Source organism: Arabidopsis thaliana, chromosome 2, assembly GCF_000001735.4.
Source record: "Arabidopsis thaliana chromosome 2, partial sequence".
Taxonomy (NCBI): Eukaryota; Viridiplantae; Streptophyta; class Magnoliopsida; order Brassicales; family Brassicaceae; genus Arabidopsis; species Arabidopsis thaliana.
Window position 1 is genome coordinate 4,208,555 of NC_003071.7, and position 21,932 is coordinate 4,230,486.

At 38.7% G+C, this 21,932-nt stretch overlaps 1 protein-coding gene, 3 long non-coding RNA genes, 1 other non-coding gene and 5 pseudogenes across 10 annotated transcripts; 2 read left to right on the top strand and 8 right to left on the bottom strand.

The window, feature by feature from the left end:
- Positions 1-23: 23 nt before the first annotated feature.
- On the bottom strand, positions 24-857 carry AT2G10740 (annotated as a pseudogene; the record flags this gene model as incomplete). The annotated part of the gene is made up of 1 exon: positions 24-857.
- A 4,279-nt stretch (positions 858-5,136) lies between these two features.
- On the top strand, positions 5,137-5,627 carry AT2G10710 (annotated as a pseudogene; the record flags this gene model as incomplete). The annotated part of the gene is made up of 1 exon: positions 5,137-5,627.
- Positions 5,628-9,759: 4,132 nt separating this feature from the next.
- Positions 9,760-10,233, bottom strand: AT2G10720 (annotated as a pseudogene; the record flags this gene model as incomplete). Its single annotated transcript has 1 exon — positions 9,760-10,233.
- Positions 10,234-10,881: 648 nt separating this feature from the next.
- AT2G10730 lies at positions 10,882-11,219 on the bottom strand (annotated as a pseudogene; the record flags this gene model as incomplete). Its single annotated transcript has 1 exon — positions 10,882-11,219.
- Positions 11,220-13,992: 2,773 nt separating this feature from the next.
- Positions 13,993-14,476, bottom strand: AT2G05555. The gene is made up of 2 exons (NR_140088.1): positions 14,378-14,476; positions 13,993-14,272 (listed from the first exon to the last, which is right to left on the bottom strand). It is a non-coding gene; the product is annotated as an other RNA (long non-coding RNA).
- Positions 14,477-15,530: 1,054 nt separating this feature from the next.
- Positions 15,531-17,952, bottom strand: AT2G10735 (annotated as a pseudogene). The gene has a single exon.
- Positions 16,328-16,413, bottom strand: AT2G05565. The gene has a single exon (NR_140089.1). It is a non-coding gene; the product is annotated as an other RNA (small nucleolar RNA).
- Positions 17,953-19,602: 1,650 nt separating the features above from the next.
- AT2G10615 (uncharacterized protein) lies at positions 19,603-21,433 on the top strand (the record flags this gene model as incomplete). Its single annotated transcript, NM_001335359.1, has 5 exons — positions 19,603-20,061; positions 20,217-20,330; positions 20,420-20,693; positions 20,758-20,818; positions 20,986-21,433. 5 exons carry the CDS (start codon positions 19,603-19,605, stop codon positions 21,431-21,433), a joined length of 1,356 nt encoding a protein of 451 aa, NP_001323844.1.
- Positions 20,167-20,522, bottom strand: AT2G05575. The gene has a single exon (NR_140090.1). It is a non-coding gene; the product is annotated as an other RNA (long non-coding RNA).
- Positions 21,147-21,653, bottom strand: AT2G05585. The gene has a single exon (NR_140091.1). It is a non-coding gene; the product is annotated as an other RNA (long non-coding RNA).
- Positions 21,654-21,932: the final 279 nt, after the last annotated feature.

Consider the following 21,932-nt stretch of genomic DNA (forward strand, 5'->3'; position numbering starts at 1 on the left):
TCACTTCCTTCAGTTCCACTCATTCAGCGATCATAGTCTTCATTGTAGCACCCATCAGATTGTGCTAGATTTTCGACCAACTCCCAGCCTTTTACTACATCCTTGTTTAGGAAGTTTCCATTGGAGGCAGTGTCAAGTAGCATTCTGATCTTTGGTAAAGCTCCTCTGTAGAGTGTGCTCAATAATGAAGCCTTCTTGAAACCGTGATGGGGGCACTGAGTTGTGTAGCTTTTAAATCTCTCCCAAGCTTCACAGAAAGTTTCATTGTTTTTTTGGTTGAAACCTGAGATCTCGTTCCTCAATCTAGTGGTGCAAGCGTTAGAGAAGAACTTGGCAAGAAAAGCTTTCTTACAATCGTCCCATGAGGTGATGGAGTCTGAGGGTAGAGTCTTCTCCCAGTGGTGTGCCTTGTCTCCCACAGAGAAGGGAAATAGTCTTTGCTTAAACATATCTTCAGTAACACCATTGATGTTGGTAAGGCCACAGAGCCTATCAAAGCTGTCAAGATGGTCCAGGGGGTCTTTCATAGGTAGACCATGAAACTTGTTTCCTTGGATCATTGAGATGAGACCACTCTTGATCTCAAAATTGTTGTTCTGAACTGGTGGAGGCACTATCCCTTGTCTTTGGTGATGATTCCTTGGGGCATCACCAGCACCAATGTTTCTTGGTTGATCAACATTAGGTGGGTCTTGAACATCAACTGGTCTGTTCTGTTGATCCATAGCAGCTGGTCTTTGCTGATCACAGACTGCCTTTGCTTTGGTTTCTTGTAACTCACGAGCTATTCTGTCAATTCTGTCAATTCTGTCTCTGAATGATAGTAGGTGTGCAGAACCTTTGGATCGAGTTTGCATGCACAAAGATTAGTACCTATACCACAAAAACAAGCAGACGAAAATATGAGTTAGTAACTTGATAAATGTAAAAGAACTTGATCTTAAAAGTTTCTGATATCTTGAATGTAACAATGCAACAATGAATTGGCAACGGCGCCAAATTGATATACATGTTTTTATGCCTACTTATACTAGATGTGTGTGATTCAGTTCAATTCCCCTAAAACACAAACATGTCGATGCAGTTATAGGGGGTGTCAATCCAGTCCACTGTATTGTTAGCAATCAAGATGTGTATAGAGACGACTAAGTCAAGTCAGATTATAATGATGGTTGGTTTCTAGTAACAATCCTAGGTCAGGATTCGAACAAGTAAAAATGAGAACTTAAGAGCCCTACTCGATCATTGGGTCGAGTAGAACCAACATGTGACAAAATTAAGAACTAAAATGCAATCAACAGGGGATACAAATAGGGGATACAAATAACAGGTAAATAAAAGTGCAATCAACAGGGAATACAAATAAATGTAATAGAAGTTCTAAGGATGGATTCATTGATAAGGGCAACTCTAGGATTCATCAAATGGCTAATAGGCGAAAGGTAGATACCCATGACGATAGATTCAAAAACAGGGTCAATCCACTCTCGTGACAGAGACCCCCATAACTCTACCACTTCCTAATCTCAACTCTCGTTGATGAAACATAGCAGAGACGGTTTAAGAAACAATCTACCAAAGCCAATAGGCAGAAAAGCCTCTCTCCTTGTCGAGTCTACAAATCTCTGGAATTCGTAGGTCCGACATCCATTTGAACGTCTTTTGGACGCTGGACGTCATCGAATCTTCACATTAGCCAGCGAAAACCGCATAGGGGCCAAGCGAATCCAGAAGGACATAAACCTAAACACTAACCACCTAACGAACCTAGAGATTACCCTAATCTAATCCATCCTTAAGAACCCTAATCACTACTCAAGCAACATTCTTAAGAACATAAACCCAGAAATTACTAAAATCATACCAAAATGTAGATCTAAACAAGCTAAACAACTTTACTTAAACAATCAATTGCAAAAACGAAATAGATTAAGAGTAATTAAGGTTTCAAGATTCATAAACACAAAGAAAAACTGAAAGATAAAGCATAGATCCTTTGGAAAAATCCCAAAGTGATCTATTTATACTAAAATGTTGGAAACCCTAGATTCACTAGAAGACAAGAGACTTGAGGCGGTTTGGGCGAATACTCGATCTTGGGGATCGAGTAAAGAGGGTGTTGCAAAGTCTGCGCCTTTGTGTCTATACTCCGAGTGATCAATTGGTCGAGTAGATGCTTCATCCTCTCCTATTTGTATGCTCAGATGTCTGGTTGAGTGGGGAATGAGGAGGATCCGAAGACGCTTTGATAGCTCAACAAGTCTTGTAGAGTTGGTCACCCTTGGTCGAGTAAATGGATCGAGTAGTGGATCGAGTAGGAGGGGCGAGTAGATCAATCTGCTGCTTCATCTGAGGTTGCCTTGATCGAGTAGGAGGGTCGAGTAAACTACAACCTCCTTTGTAGCATCCTCGATAGAGTAAAGAGGTCGAGTAGAATGATGCCTCTTCTGTAGCTGCCTGGATCGAGTGAATGGATCGAGTAGAGTCCTTTTTAGCTCTTTCTGCACCTGAAAACATACCAAAACATGCAATGCGAATGCAAGATGATCCTAGATGCCTAAGTATGCAAATTAAGCTAAAATGGTGCAAAATGTCATGATACAATGAGCAAATGTAAAGCTAAATGATGATAAACATACACCTAAATGAGTAAAATACAGTGTTATCATTACACAACATACATTTTTCATTATTTAGATATTTATTTATTTGAAATAATATAAAGCAAAAAATATAAAATATATGAAACTGTGTGATTACAAAATAATTCTTTTCCACATTTGACACTTTCTAAAATTTAGTCCAATCTATTTATTATAACAATTAATATTTTTAATGCAATGATTTTAACAAGACAATTTACAAATTATACATTTTTCATTATTATTTTCTGGGCAAAACAGTTTTTATTATTTTGATGCATTTTTTATTATTTAGATCTTTATTTTCTTAATATAATTGAAAGCAAAAAATTAAGGTACATGACCATATTACACGTTGATGAGTAAGGTTTTGCGTTGGTTCGAAGAGGAAGAGTTAGCTGTCAAAAAAGAACAAGTTGACCGTCTAGGTGATGAATAAGTTTAGAAGATGAGTTTCCAAAGCCATGCAATTTAGGTCAGTTCTTCCATTTTTAGTTTTAAATTTCTTACACATTTTAGTCTTAATTTTGTTCTTCTATATTTGATATCTAATATATGTTGACAACATCATTGTTTGGGTTATAATGTTTATGAATTTCTTTGCAATTTAGATGTTTTTGTTAATTTATTTAATTTTCTTTATATGGTGGATTAACACAAAGCAATATCCCATGACTTGCATCACAAGCTTTGAACTTTCGCTCTCCCTGATCAAAGCTTGTGATGCAAGTCACATGATATTGCATGGTGTTAATTATACAGGCCAAATATCTAAATACATAGTCTTCAAACCAACCACAAAATAGTATCAGATCATGCCAAACCCAAAATTGTGTAGCCGTGATAAGTAACTCGGTATAACGGTAACTGGGTTGAACACGCCGGGTATGAATCGTTTCAGTACTTTTGGGTGCCAAGTTTTTTATTCCGATTCGTTTATGTGGAAGAGGTTAAAAAATCAGCGTCTACCAATAACAGACCGTTTTATTCTTTCAAACCCGGTACAAGCTTCGGGGTTCTTGCATTGGAGATCATGGAACAACAATGTGATCCGGTTATGTCTCAAAACTGAAACTTGGTCTTTCTTACGTATCCCCAACTTTGGTATTTTCATAGAGTTGGTCAGATACGAAGGGAAGCTAGGTCTTATTCGTCACTGGATAAACAAAGATCAAGAAGATTATCACGGATTATGGGTTTTAAAGAGCAGGTGAGGAAAGGCGTGGATAAAAGTGAAAGATATTAAAAGCATTGGATTAGGTCAGATTGTGTGGACTCAAAGCAACGACGTCGTAATGATTTCTAGTTGGGATCGTGTTTGCCTTAACAACCGTAACACAGAGACGTTGAACTTAATTCATACAAACAAGGATTTTGCCTCTTACGTTTGTTTCCTGTTTTGTTTTGATTACGAGAAGGTTGATCTTGACGAAAGAAGAAATGGACCGACAAATGCAAACTAGTTAACAAGGCTCAACGTGGGGTATAAAATAAGGGAGATTTACTGTGGTGGGTAACAATTTAGGTGTTATTACCAGAATCAGACAGAACTTTTTTTAATTACTGTGATATTTTCGTCTTTTTCTTAATACCCAGCGTGCCCCTACTAAACGTTACCGGAAAAAACATAATTACAGGGAATGCCACTGCCACGTCAGAATTTGCTGACGTGTATTAAATGAACTCAGCCGTAACGCGATACAGCGACAGTTACGGCTGAGTTACGGTATGTTGCGGCTGACTTACGACAAAAATATATGAGTCATAACAAAACGGCGAAGTATGAGTATAACTCAGCCAGACGTTACGTCTGAGTTGTAAAATGTTGCCTGAGTTATACTATAACTCAGGCAACGGTATGGTTGAGTTAAGGAATGTCGGCCGAGTTATAAGAAGTTATACGATAACCCAGACAACGTTATGGCTGAGTTATGAGAAAACGGCTGACTTATTTCCTCGACACGACCGAGTTATAGTTTTGGACGGCTTAGTTATGGAATGATGTGACGGCTGAGTTATGATCGAGTGTTATAAATCAGCCGTAAAGAGCTCGATTACTAAATAACTCAGCCTTGTTACGGCTGACTTATGTGCAAAAGATTAATTACTATAATAGCATCCAGTTACAGCCGAGTTTTAAAACGTTACGGCTGAGTTAGTTGAGTTACGACATTACACGGCTGACTTAACTTTGTTTTTTTTCCTTTTTTAATTACTGTAATAGTATTCATGTTGCGACTAACTTATAGATTTGCTTGATGGCTGAGTTATCAAATGTTCGTTTGGTGGCTTAATTGCCACCTCATCAATTCAAAACGACGTCGGCTGTAATATTTCATGTCATCATTCCATGTCAGCATCATCAAAGGACAAAAAAAATAGGGTCAAATTTTTTCAACTCGTCTTCTTCACCTGAGTTTTTCACATCACCGAAACTTCTAATTCCTCATCGTTTTCCTCATTTTTCTTTAATTTCTTTCATCTTTCTCCCGATATGGTTGATCTGGTTTCGGTAATTGTTGTTTCCGGGAATTGAGTATAGAAACACAAATACATATTTAACCCTGATGAAAGAGGGTGTAAACTTGTGCAGATAGATGCGAAAACAACGCACGACAAACTTGTGAAGTTGGTGCTCGATGATAAAGTTAGACGAAATGTTGTATCTCTTATTGTTTTGCGACAAATTTACATGTCACGGCTGAGTTATATGCTTAAGGGAAGATGAAAAGTTCAGTCAATTTACATGTCACCACTGAGTTATACGTTCCAGGAAAGACGAAAGGTTCGATAGAATTACATTACGGTTGAGTTATATGCTTAAGGGAGAACGAAACGTTCAGTCAATTTACATGTCACGGCTGAGTTATATGTTCCAGGGAAGACGAAAGGTTCGGTAAAATTACATTACGGATGAGTTATATGTTTAAGGGAAGACATCTATAAATTTACATGTCACGGCTGAGTTATATGTTCAAGGGCAAACGAAAGATGAGTGTAAATTATATGTTACGGCTGAGTTATATGCTTCAAGGAAGACGAAAGGTTCGGTAAATTACATGTCACGGCTGAGTTATCATTCAGGGAAGACGAAAGGTTGTGTAAATTATATGTTACGGCTGAGGTACATCACGTTAAGGCTGAGTTATAATACAGATCGGAAAACAACATTTTTCTGGGGAAGACAATATGAAATTTATTGGCCAAAGAACAACAATCAAATTAAGAAACGTAAGAATATGTTTGAGGGATACATAGGAGGAAGACGAAACTATATGAATCAAAACATTGATAGAAGTAGAAATATCTCTAAATAGATCGATTGAGAGGAAAACTAAACGAGAGACATATAAAATCAAAGTAAAAGAGTAGTTATTCTTGATTCAACTCAAACCTGTAACAAATCATATAAAATTCTATAGATCTCTTTGATTTGGGTTTTGATTTTTGATGACTTGAAATTCGACATCACCGAAAGAGTTTCGGCCGAAGAAACGAGATAAGTAGAGAACGACGACGAAATTAGGGTTCCGTCGACTGAACGAGAGAAGAGAGCAACAAATTTTTTTTTTTTTTTTTTTTTTTTTTTTTTGCGCAGATGAACAGTGAGATATGCTGAAAAAATGAGAAACCGAAAGTTTTAAGGGAATTTTAGGTTTCGGATGACGTGAATTAGGGTAAATGACATGGATTGGTGGCATGGAATTTTTAGTTAAAAACAAATTTAATAATAATATTTAATTAAAATTAATCAAGGCTGTTAACTGTAATTACACAAATACTGAAAACATGTGAATAATAAAAAAAAGATGTGTTCTATTATAGGAATAAACATACAATTGTGTTCTACTCTAGTAATTATTTCATAAAATAATCAACAAGGTTACAGGAACATTTAATTTTGTTATATGGTTTGTGCTTCTTAAAAGCTTATGTATGAAACCATTCATTGTTTTATACTTTTATGAATATTTTTTTATCATGGGTTAGTGATCTAATTTTTTGGCTAATTATTTTGATGCAATAAAAATATTGTTGGGAATGTCCTGAAATCAGTTGTACTTTACTCTAGTTAAAGTTGTAATGTCGAGGTTTGACATTTGTATAATATTAGGTGATTATAATGTTTTGCTAGAGACCGCTTATAATCTATGAGTTATAACTCATTACTAATATTATACAAACCTACAGGGTAACACACCTAAGCAAACTGGATCAATAAAAAGAGTTATTGGGCTTTGGCCCATTATTAATCCTAATTGGTTAGGGTTAAACGTTTGATTATATATATAATATATTAGCAACGTTTGTGAGATACACTTTTGATGCAATAAAAATATGATGGATGGGAAGAAGTGTAGAGAGCTGTTGATGCCATGATTGGATTTGATATGCTGATTGCATAGGCCTTTGGTTGATTGGTACAGTTACGTAGGTCATGGTTTTATAAGCTTTCGGAAGAGAGGTCAAGTCATCATTATGAGGGGAGTAGGCACTAAATTCATTGAATGGAGAAGATATAGGGAAAAATAAAGAAGATGAAGTGGAAGTGAAAAATATGAAGATTTAATGCTTATATAACAAATTTGAACTAATTCCTAAAACCTCTCTACCTAATTTAAACATAAATATATCATGATCATTTCACTTTTATTTGATATTATTTTGAATAAGTATAAAATATTTATATAAAAAAACTTACATGATGTGGATAACTAGATATAGACCATCTCATATTGTCACAATTTTGTTTCTATCTAGCCCACATTAAAATTAGAAAGTGTTATACATTCTTGCGATAGATATAAATAAATTCTTAAAATTCAATAATACAGATATGAACGTTTAAATATCATACTGTAAAAATATTATATTTTTGGGATATACTATACTAGGATTTTGTAGTTTGTTTTCGGGTAAATAGCTAATATAGTCAATTATATGGCTCATCGATATACTTAATATTCAATATATCCAAAACTAGATATAGGTATATGATGTAGTCAATTATATTTCTCATTCAACTATAAATACAGACAACTATATCTATCATTAATTCGTATATTGATGATAAAAAATTAATGATGATACCGTGTTCAGCGGCGAATTTGATAATTTTAATTGTTTACATTAGATCGCAATATGAACATTTAAATTATCGAAGTAAGGTTTGTTTAGAAATATGTAAAACAATAATTTTCTTTTATTAATTTTAAAAATATAAAAAGATCATTGTCAAAAATATAAAATAGGTAATATAGTCAATTATATGGCCCATCGATATACTTAATATTCAATATATCCAAAACTAAATATAGGTCTCTGATATAGTCAATTATATTTCTCATCCAACTATAAATACAAACAAATATATCTATTAGTAATTAAAATAATTACTAGGATAGAACACAATTGTATGTTTATTCATACAATAAAACATATCTTTTTTTATTACTCACATGTTTTCAGTACTTGTGTAATTACAGTTAACACCCTTTATTAGTTTTAATTAAATATTATTATTAAATTTATTTTAATTAAAAAATAAATAAATAACAATAATTATCCAGGTCATTTACCCTAATCCACGTCATCCGAAACCAAAAATTCCCTTAAAACTTTCAGTTTCTTATTTTTTCAGCATATTTCACTGTTCATCCGCACAAAAAAAAAAAAAAAAAACGCCGCTCTCTTCTCTCGTTCAGTCGACGGAACCCTAATTTCGTCGCCGTTCTATACTTATCTCGTCTCTTTCGGCCGAAACTCCTTCGGTGGTGTCGAATTTCAAGTCAAAAAAATCAAAACCCAAATCAAAGAGATCTATGGAATTTTATATGATTCGTTACATGTTTGAGTTGAATCAAGAATAACTACTCTTTTACTTTGATTTTATATGTCTCTCGTTTAGTTTTCCTCTCAATCGATCTATTTAAAGATATTTCTACTTCTATCAATGTTTTTGATAATAGGTTTTTAAGATCAATTAATCCTAAAGCACTATCATGTCGTTGTAGTACTGAAGGTTGTCAATCCAAATGGGTGTGATGCTAACAATCAAGATGTGATCAGAAGTCACTAAGTCAAGCCAAGCAATAACAGGTTTTGGTGTGTTCTAGCAGTTCTAAGTGAACATGCAGAAAACAGAAATTCAAGCAGAAACAATAAAACACTCGACCAACACAGCTCTTTGCAGAGCACTGGGTGAGGTCGAGTGACAGGTCGAGTAACAGACAGAAAATGATAACAGGGATACTCGACTGCACAGTCTGTTGCCAGACAACTGGGTGGTCGAGTATCAGGTCAAGTAACGGTAAAGAATTACAGAAACTAAACAACAGATGACAAGATGCAGTAAACAACAGTAGAGTAAACAATAAAATCAATCAGATAAAGAATTCCCGAGGATGGGGTAATTGAGTAGTTTCGTTTCCTCAGTTTACAGGTGATTGACATGCTCAATAAATTATCCCTAGACAACAAGTTCATTAACCAAATCTAAGTGCTACCGCAACAGAGACCCTCAAGTTAACCTAGTCCCAGACTCAATCACCATAGACGAGAGCTAACCTAACAAGCATTACAAATCAACAAGTTAAAGCCAAAACGCTCCCTGCAACCAATACCTTGGTAAAGGGCCACGAATCTCTGGAATTAGTGGTTCAGACATTTCATCGAACACCTTTTGGGCGCGGAAATGTCTGGGCTCAAATTACAGTTGATCAGAAAGCAATAGGCATTAAGAACAACTAATACAGAAGAGATCTATAAATCAAACTCAACCACCTAGCATACTGAGAATTCTAGACTACTCTAACCCATCCTCAGAAACCTATTCACTACTCAGACATCATTGCAGAAAACATAAACGTATGAAAACATGATAACAACAGTGTAATAGCAGAATGATAACAGGATGAACAACAGTAAATGAAATCAAGAAGAAATACTGAATACTGAATAGATAAAGAGAAATCCGGATTACAAAAGGTCTAGAACACAATGTCTGCGGAATAAAACTAGATAAAAACTTGTTTGCGAAAATGTGAAGTACATGCTACTTATAGCCAAACATTCTGAAACCCTAATACTTAAAACGACGCAGTATTGGGACAGATAAAGAACTGTACTCGACCCAGGTGGTCGAGTGAGAGGTCAAGTGAATAGCTGGAGTCTTCTTTTCTTCCTTGTGCTCGAGTGTCTGGTTGACTGCGGAATGAAGAAGACTCTGAAGCTCGCTATCGAGTATGTAGTCGAGTGGTGGTGATGGTGATACTCGACTTCAAGGTGGAGTGGTGAGATCGAGTAGTGGTCTGGTAATGGAGGTGAAGACACTCGACCTCGGGGTCGAGTGATGTGATCGAATGATGGTCAGGTGATGGGGATGAAGACACTCGACCTCGGGGTCGAGTGGTGAGGTGAAGTGGTGATGTCCTCTACTCGACCAGGGGGTCGAGTGGTCTGGTGAGGTTGTGAAGCGTCTACTCGACCTGGGGGTCGAGTGGTTTTGCATGATCAGGTCCGCTTCTTCCAATTAGCTAGTCAACAGCTCCGAATCACCTGAAAACAACACAAATATGAAACATGCATGCAAACTTATCCTAAACATGCAAAGTGATGACAAATGATGAGAAATGGTATAAAACAGTGATGATATGATGCTAAAGTGAGGACAAATGGATTCTCAAAACATGCAAAATACACAGTTATCAGTTTTGATTCATACGGTTTCGTCTTCCTCCTATGTATCTCTCAAACATATTCTTACGTTTCTTTATTTGATTGTTGTTATTTGGCCAATAAATTTCATATTGTATTCCGATCTGTATTATAAATTGGTCGTAAAGTGATGTAACTCAACTGTAACGTGATGTAACTCAGCTGTAACGTGATGTAACTTAGCCGTAACATATAATTTACAATACCTTTTGTCTTCCCTGAATGATAACTCAGCTGTGACATGTAATTTACCAAACTTTTCGTCTTCCCTGAAGCATATAACTCAGCCGTAACATATAATTTACACTCATTCTTTCGTTTGCCCTTGAACATATAACTGAGCCGTGACATGTAAATTTACAGATGTCTTCCCTTAAACATATAACTCAGCCGTAATGTTATTTTACCGAATCTTTCGTTTTCTCTAGAACATATAACTCAGCCGTGACATGTAAATTGACTGAACGTTTCGTTCTCCCTTAAGCATATAACTCAGCCGTAATGTAATTTTATGGAACCTTTCGTCTTTCCTGGAACATATAACTCAGTCGTGACATGTAAATTGACCGAACCTTTCGTCTTTCTTGGAACATATAACTCAGCCGTGACATGTAAATTGACTGAACCTTTCGTCTTCCCTTAAGCATATAACTGAGCCGAGACATGTAAATTTGTCGCGAAACAATAAGAGATGCAACATTTCGTCTAACTTTATCATCGAGCGACAACTTCACAAGTTTGTCGTGCGTTGTTTCCGCATCTATCTGCACAAGTCTACACCCTGTTTCATCGGTGTAAATATGTATTTGTGTTTCTATACCCAATTCTCGGAAACAAAAATTACGGAACCGGATCAACCATATCGGGAGAAGGATGAAAGAATTTGAAAAAAAATGAGGAAAACGATGAGGAATTAGATTTTCTAGTGATGTGAAAAAGTCAGGTGAAGAAGACGAGTTGAAAAACTTTGGCCCTATTTTTTTGTCCTTTGATGATGCTGACATGGAATGATGACATGGAATATTACAGCCAACGTCGTTTTGAATTGATGAGGTGGCAACTAAGCCACCAAACGAACATTTGATAACTTAGCCATCAAGCAAATCTATAAGTCAGTCGCAACATGAATACTATTACAGTAATTGAAAAAGGAAAAAAACAAAGTTAAGTCAGCCGTGTAATGTCGTAACTCAACTAACTCAGCTGTACCGTTTAAAAACTCGGTTGTAACTGCATGCTATTATAGTAATTAATCTTTTGCACATAAGTCAGCCGTAACAAGGCTGAGTTATTTAGTAATCGAGCTCTTTACGGCTGATTTATAACACTCGATCATAACTCAACCGTCACATCATCCCATAACTAAGCCGTCCAAAAATATAACTCAACCGTGTCGAGGTAATAAGTCAGCCGTTTTCTCATAACTCGGACATAACGTTATCTGGGTTATGCTATAAATTCTTATAACTCGGACAACATTCCTTAACGCAGCCATACAATTGCGTGAGTTATCGTATAACTCATGCAACGTTTTATAAATCAGCTGTAACGTCTGGCTGAGTTATACTCATACTTTACCGTTTTGTTATTACTCATATATTTTTGTCGTAAGTCAGCCGCAACATACCGTACCTCAGCCGTAATTGCCGTTGTATCGCGTTACGGCTGAGTTCATTTAATCCACGTCAGCAATTTCTGACATGACAGTGGCATTCCTTGTAATTACGTTTTTTCGGTAACGTTTAGTAAGGGCACGCTGGATATTAAAAAAAGACGATAATATGACAATAATAAAAAAAAGTTTTGTCTGTTCTGGTAATAACACCTAATTTGTACTTTATCACAGTAAATCTCCCTTAGTAATTCGTATATTGATGATAAAAAGTTAATGATGATACCGTTTTCAGTTTCGGCGATTTGACCATTATAATTATTTTTCCTTCTGACTGATTCTCAAATGGGTCCCTTATGTAGACTCATGGGTCATGACTGATTCTCAAAGCAATCTCTTGTGAAGTTATTAAAGTTAAAAATTCCAAGTAAGCATATCTAATATTACATTGTAACAATTCTCAAAACAAACCTTAAAATATTTTCAGGAAATCCTAAATCACAAAGCAAAAATGAGTCAAAAATCAAAAGTTAAACACAATGTCAGACATTTAATCGAACATATGGTATGTATTATATATTACGTTTTACCTATTCAATCAAAAGCTAATAAATATGATAAGTATCCGATTGTGGTTTATTGGGCCTCTTTTAGTATGTTATTGGGCTGCCAATTTGTTGGCATCTTAAACCCTTAACCTTTGTATTTAACAACTCTTTCTCCCTTACAGGAACACTATCGAAATAGATCATAACAATATGTTTATCTTCTTCATCATCTCTCTTCTCTCTTGTTCTTCTTCTTTCTACTTCTGAATTCTTCTGCTTCTCAACCTAATTCTTCTATTTTCTCATCTCCTTTTGGTTACTTGCTTGATAAGTGATTCTGACCTTATCAATTGGTGTTTTCATTGAGAGTTTTGAAACAACTTGTTGGGGTCGGATTCCCCACAAGCAAGACCGAGCCAAACAGTCTAAGAATAACAATCACCTCATGGTTAAACATATGATTGGCCCCTAGCCTAGAACAAAGCACCTCGGGACCTTATTCGATCGACCGTCCCAAAGAGAGTTTGTAAAATGGCTCGGGTGTTAATCATATGAACACAGCCCGAGCCAATCGTGAGAACGCTGCGGGAAACATCTATATCGGCTCGGGAGACAGCCAACTGAGCTTAATGGACAGTCATCAAGCGCGCCCCGAGCCGGTACATACCGTTTGCCCCGAAGCCACCTCTCAAACGACCACCGAGCCGTGAAGAACACGCGAGGCAAAGACTTAAGGAGAATCTTTGAAGATAATGTTAAAATCAGGAAATCTCCCCAAAACCTCCGAAGAATAAGGAGAATATCCTTAGGACGATTATCCTCTAGAACCGACCTAAGGATAAATAAGAATCTTCCGAAGAATATCGCTAAGGGGGCGGTTTAAGGATCCTATATAAAGTGCCTCAGGGACTTCACAAGAGGGGGATCTTTGGATACTCACAAGAACACATAACTTTATACCTATTGAGAACTACGAATGGCTTGATCCCTTCACAGGGTACGTAGGCAATCCATCATGGATGCAGCTATACCTTTTTAAAACCCTAACTCTTTTTCTGTTCTTGAGCAAAACCCTAATGTATTTCATAAGAGATTAGAACATCTTTTGTAATCGAGTCTTGGATAGAATACCTAATGAAGAGAAATTACTAGATTTGTTTTCCCTCTCTAAACAAATCTATTGTGTGAATCCTTGGTTCAACAATTGGCGCCGTCTGTGGGGAACGACAAAGAACTCTCTTCGCATATCATTCATCCAAGTATTCGATGTACGCTCATCAAGCCAAGACAATCAGATCCGTCTACTTGCGGGGGGATTTCCCGTCAAGATACAATGAACCAGATGACGTATAACCATTCCACGGATTGCCCCGGAGATCAGCGTTCCAGGGAATCTAACCGTAACTCCATCGGATATCTCTGCTCAGAGTTATCGCTGCTGAAGTCGATGCTGTCTGTTTCTTAACAGATCCGTCCGAATAGACCAGTTCGCCTCGGGGCCGATTTCCCGGCAAATCACAGGGAATCTCGTAAGGGTTAATACATCTACGGATCGCCCAAAGAGTCGTCTTTTCGGAGAAGTTGACCTCGCCTTAATCGAAGATATATGCTGAGAGATATAAACGTTTACCTCAAGCAAGTGCAGCCAGTCATGAGACCCAACTCTATAAAACTCCTCGAGGAGCACTCCAAGTTGAAAATCCTCGAGGAGCAGACAGCCAGCCAGTCAGCTTCGGGATCGTTTTCCTTGAAAATCCTGATGAACTAGGCAATGATATACCTATCTACAGATCGCCCCAAGAGTCAGCATTCTAAAGAATCCGACCTCGCCTCGATCCGAGATGTCTATTAGGAGTTACCGTCGACCTCGCCTTGATCCGAGATTCGTCTCTATCCGACCAGCCGAACTCAAGCTCAATTTCCCAGTGATCTAGAGAGACTCAGAAGACGATCTACAGATCAATTTAAAGCCCTGAGGCTCCTCTTTTAAACAAGCCCGAGCTCACTTCGTTAGGGTCTGTTTTCTCGGAGATACTGCCGTTTATCTGCAGAAAGTGACAAAATACAGATCGATCTGTATCCGATCTGTTGACCTCGGAATCAACTTCCCGGCGATCTAAAAGGCATCACGAGGCGACCTAAGTATCAACTGAAAGCCCCGAGGCTTATCTTTCAATAGAGACCGACCTCATCCAATTCCGAGCTGTTTACTAAGCGTTATCACTGTTTCACTAAAACATATGACACCTGTCAAATCGCAGATTCGAACTGTGGGAGCAACTGGATTAGAAAGCAAACTCCCAACGATTCAGAAAACATCAAGAGCCCATCTTAGTATCATCATGAAGCTCTGAGGCTTATCTTTCCAACAAGATCGATTTTGCTCCATTTGGTGCTGTCTTCCGAGAGTTATAGGTTTTTCTCTCAAGCATGCGTTGTTTATCGAGACATGCATAGATCCGTCTACACCCGATCTGTCTGCTTTCAGATCGATTTCCCGGCGATCTAAAAGGAACCAGGAGCCGATCTGCACATCATTTTGAAGCTACAAGGCTTATCTTTCTAACGGACTCATCCTTGCCTCAATTGATTACGTCTAACAAGAGTTATTACTGTTTTTCTGCGACAAGCACGTCCTGGCTGTAGCCCAAAGATGCATGTCTGCGGCTATCAGATCAGCCACCTTTGTGACCGATTTTACGTCCATCGTCGTTTCCAGGACGATTCCACCAACATGCCCATCTTAGGCTTCACGTCTTCACCTCGCCACCGATGGTCTTCAATTTACGAAAGCTTCACATCATCGCCACACTTCATCACCACGGACCATGTGTCATGGAGGCATGGAACGCAACATATATCTTAATCACTAAGAACGCAACAAAAAAGGTCGTTGTTTAGATTTAACAAAATCAACTGTAACCCAAGTCAAAAGCCCAAAATAAGTTTCAATCCCTCGATGAATGCCCTACACGCGTAGTGCTATAAATACAGAATATCATGTCATGTCAAAAGGGGGGAATGCCGTCTCACAAAGCTCGTCAACTCGTCCGTCTCAAGTAGCACGTCAGCTCGTCCGTGTCAAGTAGCTCGCCCTTCTCGAGTAGCTCGCTCCTCTTCGTCAAGCTTCTCAACTCGTTCTCTTCACCAAGTCCCTCAGCTCGTCTTCAAGCTCTTCAAGCTCCTTAGCTCGTTCTCAAGCTCATCAGATCGTCCTCAAGCTCAGCTCGTCTTCAAGCTCTTCCCATCACTCAACGACCATCTCCTCGCCTAGCTGTCAGCTAGTCAGCTCGTCCAACTCCTCGTCTAGCTATCAACTCATCCCTCGACTGCAAAACTCATCTACCTCCTCGCCTAGCGGCAGTTCGTCCATTGACTGCAGAGTCCACCTAACTCGTCGCCCAGCTCGTCTAAACCTTCAGCAGACAACTCGGTTTGTCCAATTCGCCTCTCTACCACGGTTCATCCAGCTCGTCGCACATCTGCCGGCTCGTCATCTACCATACGACCTTCCTCCAGTAATGGCCTAGCTCGTTTATCACGATATGAACGTGTAGCTTGATCCCTTTCTAAGGGTACGTAGGCAACCTTTTACAAGGTTCAGCTATAAGACGAATAAACTCTATTCTTCCTCGGACATCAAGATCGTCTTCCGGCCTCAAGCTCGTCTTTCATCTACAATCGGCTCGTCTTAACATATATCTAAGAAAAATTGTCCCTTCCTCGCCTTGGAGAGCTTCTGCTTTATCTTAATCACAAGACGTTGTTCAGATCTCACAAAAACATGTGTAATGAAAATTCAAAAGAAAGAGCTCAGTTAAGAGGCCATATCACCAGATAAACTGGAGAAATGCAAAGGACCCAACCTTTACAGAAACCGATTTCATCACAGCTCTATTGCACCAGCCGGGAAAATTCATAGGAAAGAGAAGTAAAGAAGAAAGATCACTAGAAGTCAGCCAAAGAGTAAGCATCACTGGATACTGCCTCCTATATTCACTGAGGATCGTATGTTGCTACCGGAGCAACCGAAACCAAAAAACAAATATAGCAAAGGAAGAAAAATTCACTTTGTCACAGCAACTTCATAAGACGGTAGAAGCCTCAGGCAATATCCGATCTGACTAAAATTCAGACAAAATCTTCGGTGGGACTATCAGCTAAAGATTCAACGGTGGGATCAATAGTTTAACGGTTCAAACGGAAGTTATCAGTTCTTCTATAAATCAGCAAAAGGAAGTACATTACACCAACAAGTGACAATGGATCATCACTAGCAATCGCTCAAGGTTTCCACTCATTCATCAATGATGCGATCTCCAATTCTGTCTCGACGACCTCCCTCATAAAAGATAAGTTCAATTACTTTCTTACATATTAATTAAGCTTGATTGACATTCTCACTTATATCACAAGCATTCATCCTTCTCTCTTTCTACGCAAAGATGAGATCTCCTCTAACGAACAACATCTTAAATGTAGATTTTCATACAACGACGTTTACAATCTCAAAGATTCAGATCGTCCATGCCGTAGATTTCATCATCTCTATGTCCAAACCAATAAGATAAGTGTTATCTATTATAATCTAACAAGTACAGCTTAATCATATATATGCATTCTCTGCTATATTTTTTGCGTAAACTTGCAAAAACACTCGTCTACCGAGCAAAAAGGGGGGGGAGTGGGGTCCGTATATCCATACTCCCACTTCAATTTTTCTACTTCGAATTTTCTTGGAATTTGATTTCTAAATCTTTTTACTTTGAAATATTTTAACGGGCGACGGCCTATTATTTTCAAAGTTTCATTTACACCGCTTCGGTTACAGCGCGCTATATAAATATTCAAGATAAGAATCTGCTCGAATGTTTTTCCGAGCAGGCTATGAATTCTATCTTCTGAAATCCGGTTATACTTAACACCGGTGCCCCAGCTCGTTTCTAAACGCTGGTAAAAGATTGAATCAAATCGGGTCGCAACCGTGGGTATTCAAGTCTACTGAAATCCAGTTACTCTAAACACTGGTACCGAGTCAACCGCTTCGGAAACTAAAACCCAGTTATCATAAACACTGGTGCCGAGCTTTTGCTTCGGCTAAATACAGTTTCTTATCTGCTTTGGTCTGCTTAGAAATCCAGTTATCCCGAATAACCTGGTACCGAGACGATCAGCTCGGAACGAAGTATACTGAACCCAGCTTTGACTCACGCAATTTGTACCCGAGCCAACCACATCAGTTCGTCTGTAGCTTTCCTAGCTCGAAGTTCGTCTAGCTAGCAGCTCGTCGGCACTTCGCCTAGCTGACAGCTCGTCTGCAGCCTTTCTAGCTCCCAGTTCGTCTGTAGCTTTCCTAGCTAGCAGCTCGTGTGCACTTCGCCTAGCTAACAGCTCGTCTGCAGCTTTCTTAGCTCCTTGTTCGTCTGTAGCTTTCCTAGCTCGCAGTTCGTCTAGCTAGCACCTAGTCTGCACTTTTCCTAGCTCACAGTCCGTCTGCAGTTTCTCTGACTCGTAGTTCGCCCAGCTAACAGCTCGTCGGCAGCCTTCCTAGCTTGCTATTGCCCGCCTAACAGCTCGTCAACAGCTTGGAGTTCTTCAACAAGTCTCCTAGCAGCTTTCCTAGCTCACAACTTGTCAACAGCTAACATTTTGAGTTCGAGATAGCAACACCCGTCAAGAACAGAATCTCGTAGCACCAAGAAAAAACAAGCCTTACTTTCAAAAGATACGGATTAGTCAGTTTAGATGCGAAAGCAGCTGGCTCGGTCACACCATTCATGAAGCTCGTGGCATTAACTCTTAACCAACGAGCTGGGGGGCTAACTGTTGGGGTCGGATTCCCCCACAAGCAAGACCGAGCCAAACAGTCTAAGAATAACAATCACCTCATGGTTAAACATATGATTGGCCCCTAGCCTAGAACAAAGCACCTCGGGACCTTATTCGATCGACCGTCCCGAAGAGAGTTTGTAAAATGGCTCGGGTGTTAATCATATGAACACAGCCCGAGCCAATCGCGAGAACGCTGCGGGAAACATCTATATCGGCTCGGGAGACAGCCAACTGAGCTTAATGGACAGTCATCAAGCGCGCCCCGAGCCGGTACATACCGTTTGCCCCGAAGCCACCTCTCAAACGACCACCGAGCCGTGAAGAACACGCGAGGCAAAGACTTAAGGAGAATCTTTGAAGATAATGTTGAAATCAGGAAATCTCCCCAAAACCTCCGAAGAATAAGGAGAATATCCTTAGGACGATTATCCTCTAGAACCGACCTAAGGATAAATAAGAATCTTCCGAAGAATATCGCTAAGGGGGCGGTTTAAGGATCCTATATAAAGTGCCTCAGGGACTTCACAAGAGGGGGATCTTTGGATACTCACAAGAACACATAACTTTATACCTATTGAGAACTACGAATGGCTTGATCCCTTCACAGGGTACGTAAGCAATCCATCATGGATGCAGCTATACCTTTTTAAAACCCTAACTCTTTTTCTGTTCTTGAGCAAAACCCTAATGTATTTCATAAGAGATTAGAACATCTTTTGTAATCGAGTCTTGGATAGAATACCTAATGAAGAGAAATTACTAGATTTGTTTTCCCTCTCTAAACAAATCTATTGTGTGAATCCTTGGTTCAACACAACTCAAGTTTTTTCTCATCTAATTTGAAAATGTTTCTGAGACATCAACAAATGTATGAGGAGAGGTTTCTCAGACACATGGAGGTGCTGCAACAAACACGATCGACGAAATATGAGCCAACAAAGATGGGAAATCAGAATCTCACGGGTCAGGATTTTGATCATGTGCAACAAATGATCGATATATGGAGGAGGTCGAAGATCAATCCCAAGGAAGCTATTTAGAAGCTTCCAGTTATCCAGAGCTCAAGATCTGAACACAACACCTTAAAAAACACCAAAAACTCTCACGGGAATTTTGTCGAACAGGTGGTGTGCATCTCAACCCATAACGTTTCTTATGATTCTGGGATTTCTAAAGGCTCGACTGCAACTCAAAACCTGAGGAAACGACAAACTCATGTTAAGCGAAGTTACCACAAGGTTCGAAAAGAAAAATGAAACGTGACAATCTTTCTCAATCTCTACAACTAAGTTTTTGTACTCGTTCGCCAAGAAACGTGTTGTATCTCGGAGAAGATAGACTCAATTCGATGGCAGTGAATCTGGTAAAGGAAAGTCGCCACATAGGTACTCCAAGAGCTAGTTTCAAGCAACGTTTTCACCAATTTCAGAAACGAAGAGAGAGGGATAGATATCGAGTTGTGATTGCCTCATTCAGATCAAAGAATAAAAAATGGGTCGTTGCAAAGAAAAAGGAGAAAGTCAGCTCTCATACATTCTCGTTTCCTCCTCTTAGACAATTGACTGTGAGTGATGATGAGTGTTACAGGGGAGATATCTTGGTGATGAATCTACAAAAGGCTAGTGAAGTGAGTTTACTAGAAGGTGCAGGAACGCTTTGTACTACAGTGAAGGAAAGAAGTGATGGGATTTTTATGCAAGGAAGATTCATGGTACCGATGAGAAACAAATTACTAGTTCTTCAATAACTGACATAGTGTTCATGAATGAAAACAAGTTTTTTGGATGTACTTTCGTTAGCCAAGTTTGGGATCATGGAGAGAGGATGACTGACAAAATTCATTTGGACGGGTTAGTGGCTTTCTAGGAGTTTGAGGATGTTGATGTTGTTAAGCGTCTAGCCTGTAGAGTTTGTACCGGTAACAAACAACCAACTGACCCTGGGAGAGCTAATCGCGTATGCGAGCGTGGTGGTTTAGAGGTTAGCCAAGTTCTATGGGTTTGGAAGGTTACAGAAATTTTGGAGTGTTAAGATTAATACAGAAGCTTGATAAGACTAATTTACAAAAGGTCATGAGAAGGGACTTGAAAAAGTTGCGTGTTGGGTATAAAAAAGGAATTTTGAGGCGGAAGCTACTTTTACTCACAGGTTTTGATTTGGAAAAGCTGCTCAAGTCGTTAGATGTTCACTTAAGTGAGAACCTTAGCAAAGAAACTCTTTTCTTGTTCATCCACCTTGAGGACAAGGTGGATTTTTCAGGGGCGAGTAAAGGTAATGACAGAAGATGGGTTAGCGACACAGTAAAGAAGAAACTAAGAAATGTCAAAGATGATGTTAACAAGGGTAAGAACAGTGTCTCAAGAGTTGTTTGTGACGTTGATTTGGGTTGTGTCTACTCTTTGGGCAGAGAGGAGTTTGTGTGTTCTATTAAAGCTACTGAGCCACTACCAAGACGTCAATTGCTATAGGTTATCTATGAGACAACAATATTAACAACTCAAGAAGTTTCAAAAATATTGGTTGAGAGAGATGTTGTTGAGAAATATCAGAAGCACAACGATTTAAGAAAAAGTACGGAAGTTGTCGTTATGGTCTTGGGATACTTGTTAGAGATAGAACAAAAGATTACAAGTAGGTTGATCAAGATCAATAAGGACGTTGTAGCTATGATATCAAATAAGTTCATTTGTCTTGTGAGAGATCAATCTACTTTGATAGAGACCATGTCGACCCAGCTCTTTCAGTTTCATCTTGGAAACTTGGTTAAGATTGATACCAACTGTGAAGTGTCTCAATCGTCACGGCCACCTGAACTGTTGTTTGGAGAATGGCAGGAACAGGAGAACCTTAGAGCAACCCGTGAAGCCCAAAATATAGATATGACAGTGGAGAATAGACCGTTTGACATGAAGAAGAAAACGTGTAGCACTCATGTTTGGAAGTCACTGTCTAAGGACCCTCTCTTACAGTTTGCATTCTTGGGGAAAGTATCAAGATTCCGAAACAGAGTTTCCAGTGATGGCAAGCTTTTGGAGCTGTTCTTTTCAAAGTTGGTCTCAATAATTGAGAACACAACTGCGTGAGAGATACAAGTTGAAGAGAACGAACGGAAGCAGTTTGAGATTACTCATAAGGACTTTAATGAGATCTTCTCCATCAAGTTAAAGACTGAAGGTGCAGACATTCTCGAAGCTACAACAAAGGCTGATGCACGGGCAAACAAGGCAATGTACTGGCAGAGTTTCATTTCCTTCCACCTTGAGGACAAGGTGATACTTCAAAAGGGGAGTATTGATAAGTATCCAATTGTGGTTTATTGGGCCTCTTTTAGTATGTTATTGGGCTGCCAATTTGTTGGCATCTTAAGCCCTTAACCTTTGTATTTAACAACTCTTTCTCCCTTACGGGAACACTATCGAAATAGATCATAACAATATGTTTATCCTCTTCATCATCTCTCTTCTCTCTTGTTCTTCTTCTTTCTAATTCTGAATTCTTCTGCTTCTCAACCTAATTCTTCTATTTTCTCATCTCCTTCTGGTTACTTACTTGATAAGTGATTCTGACCTTATACAAATCCAT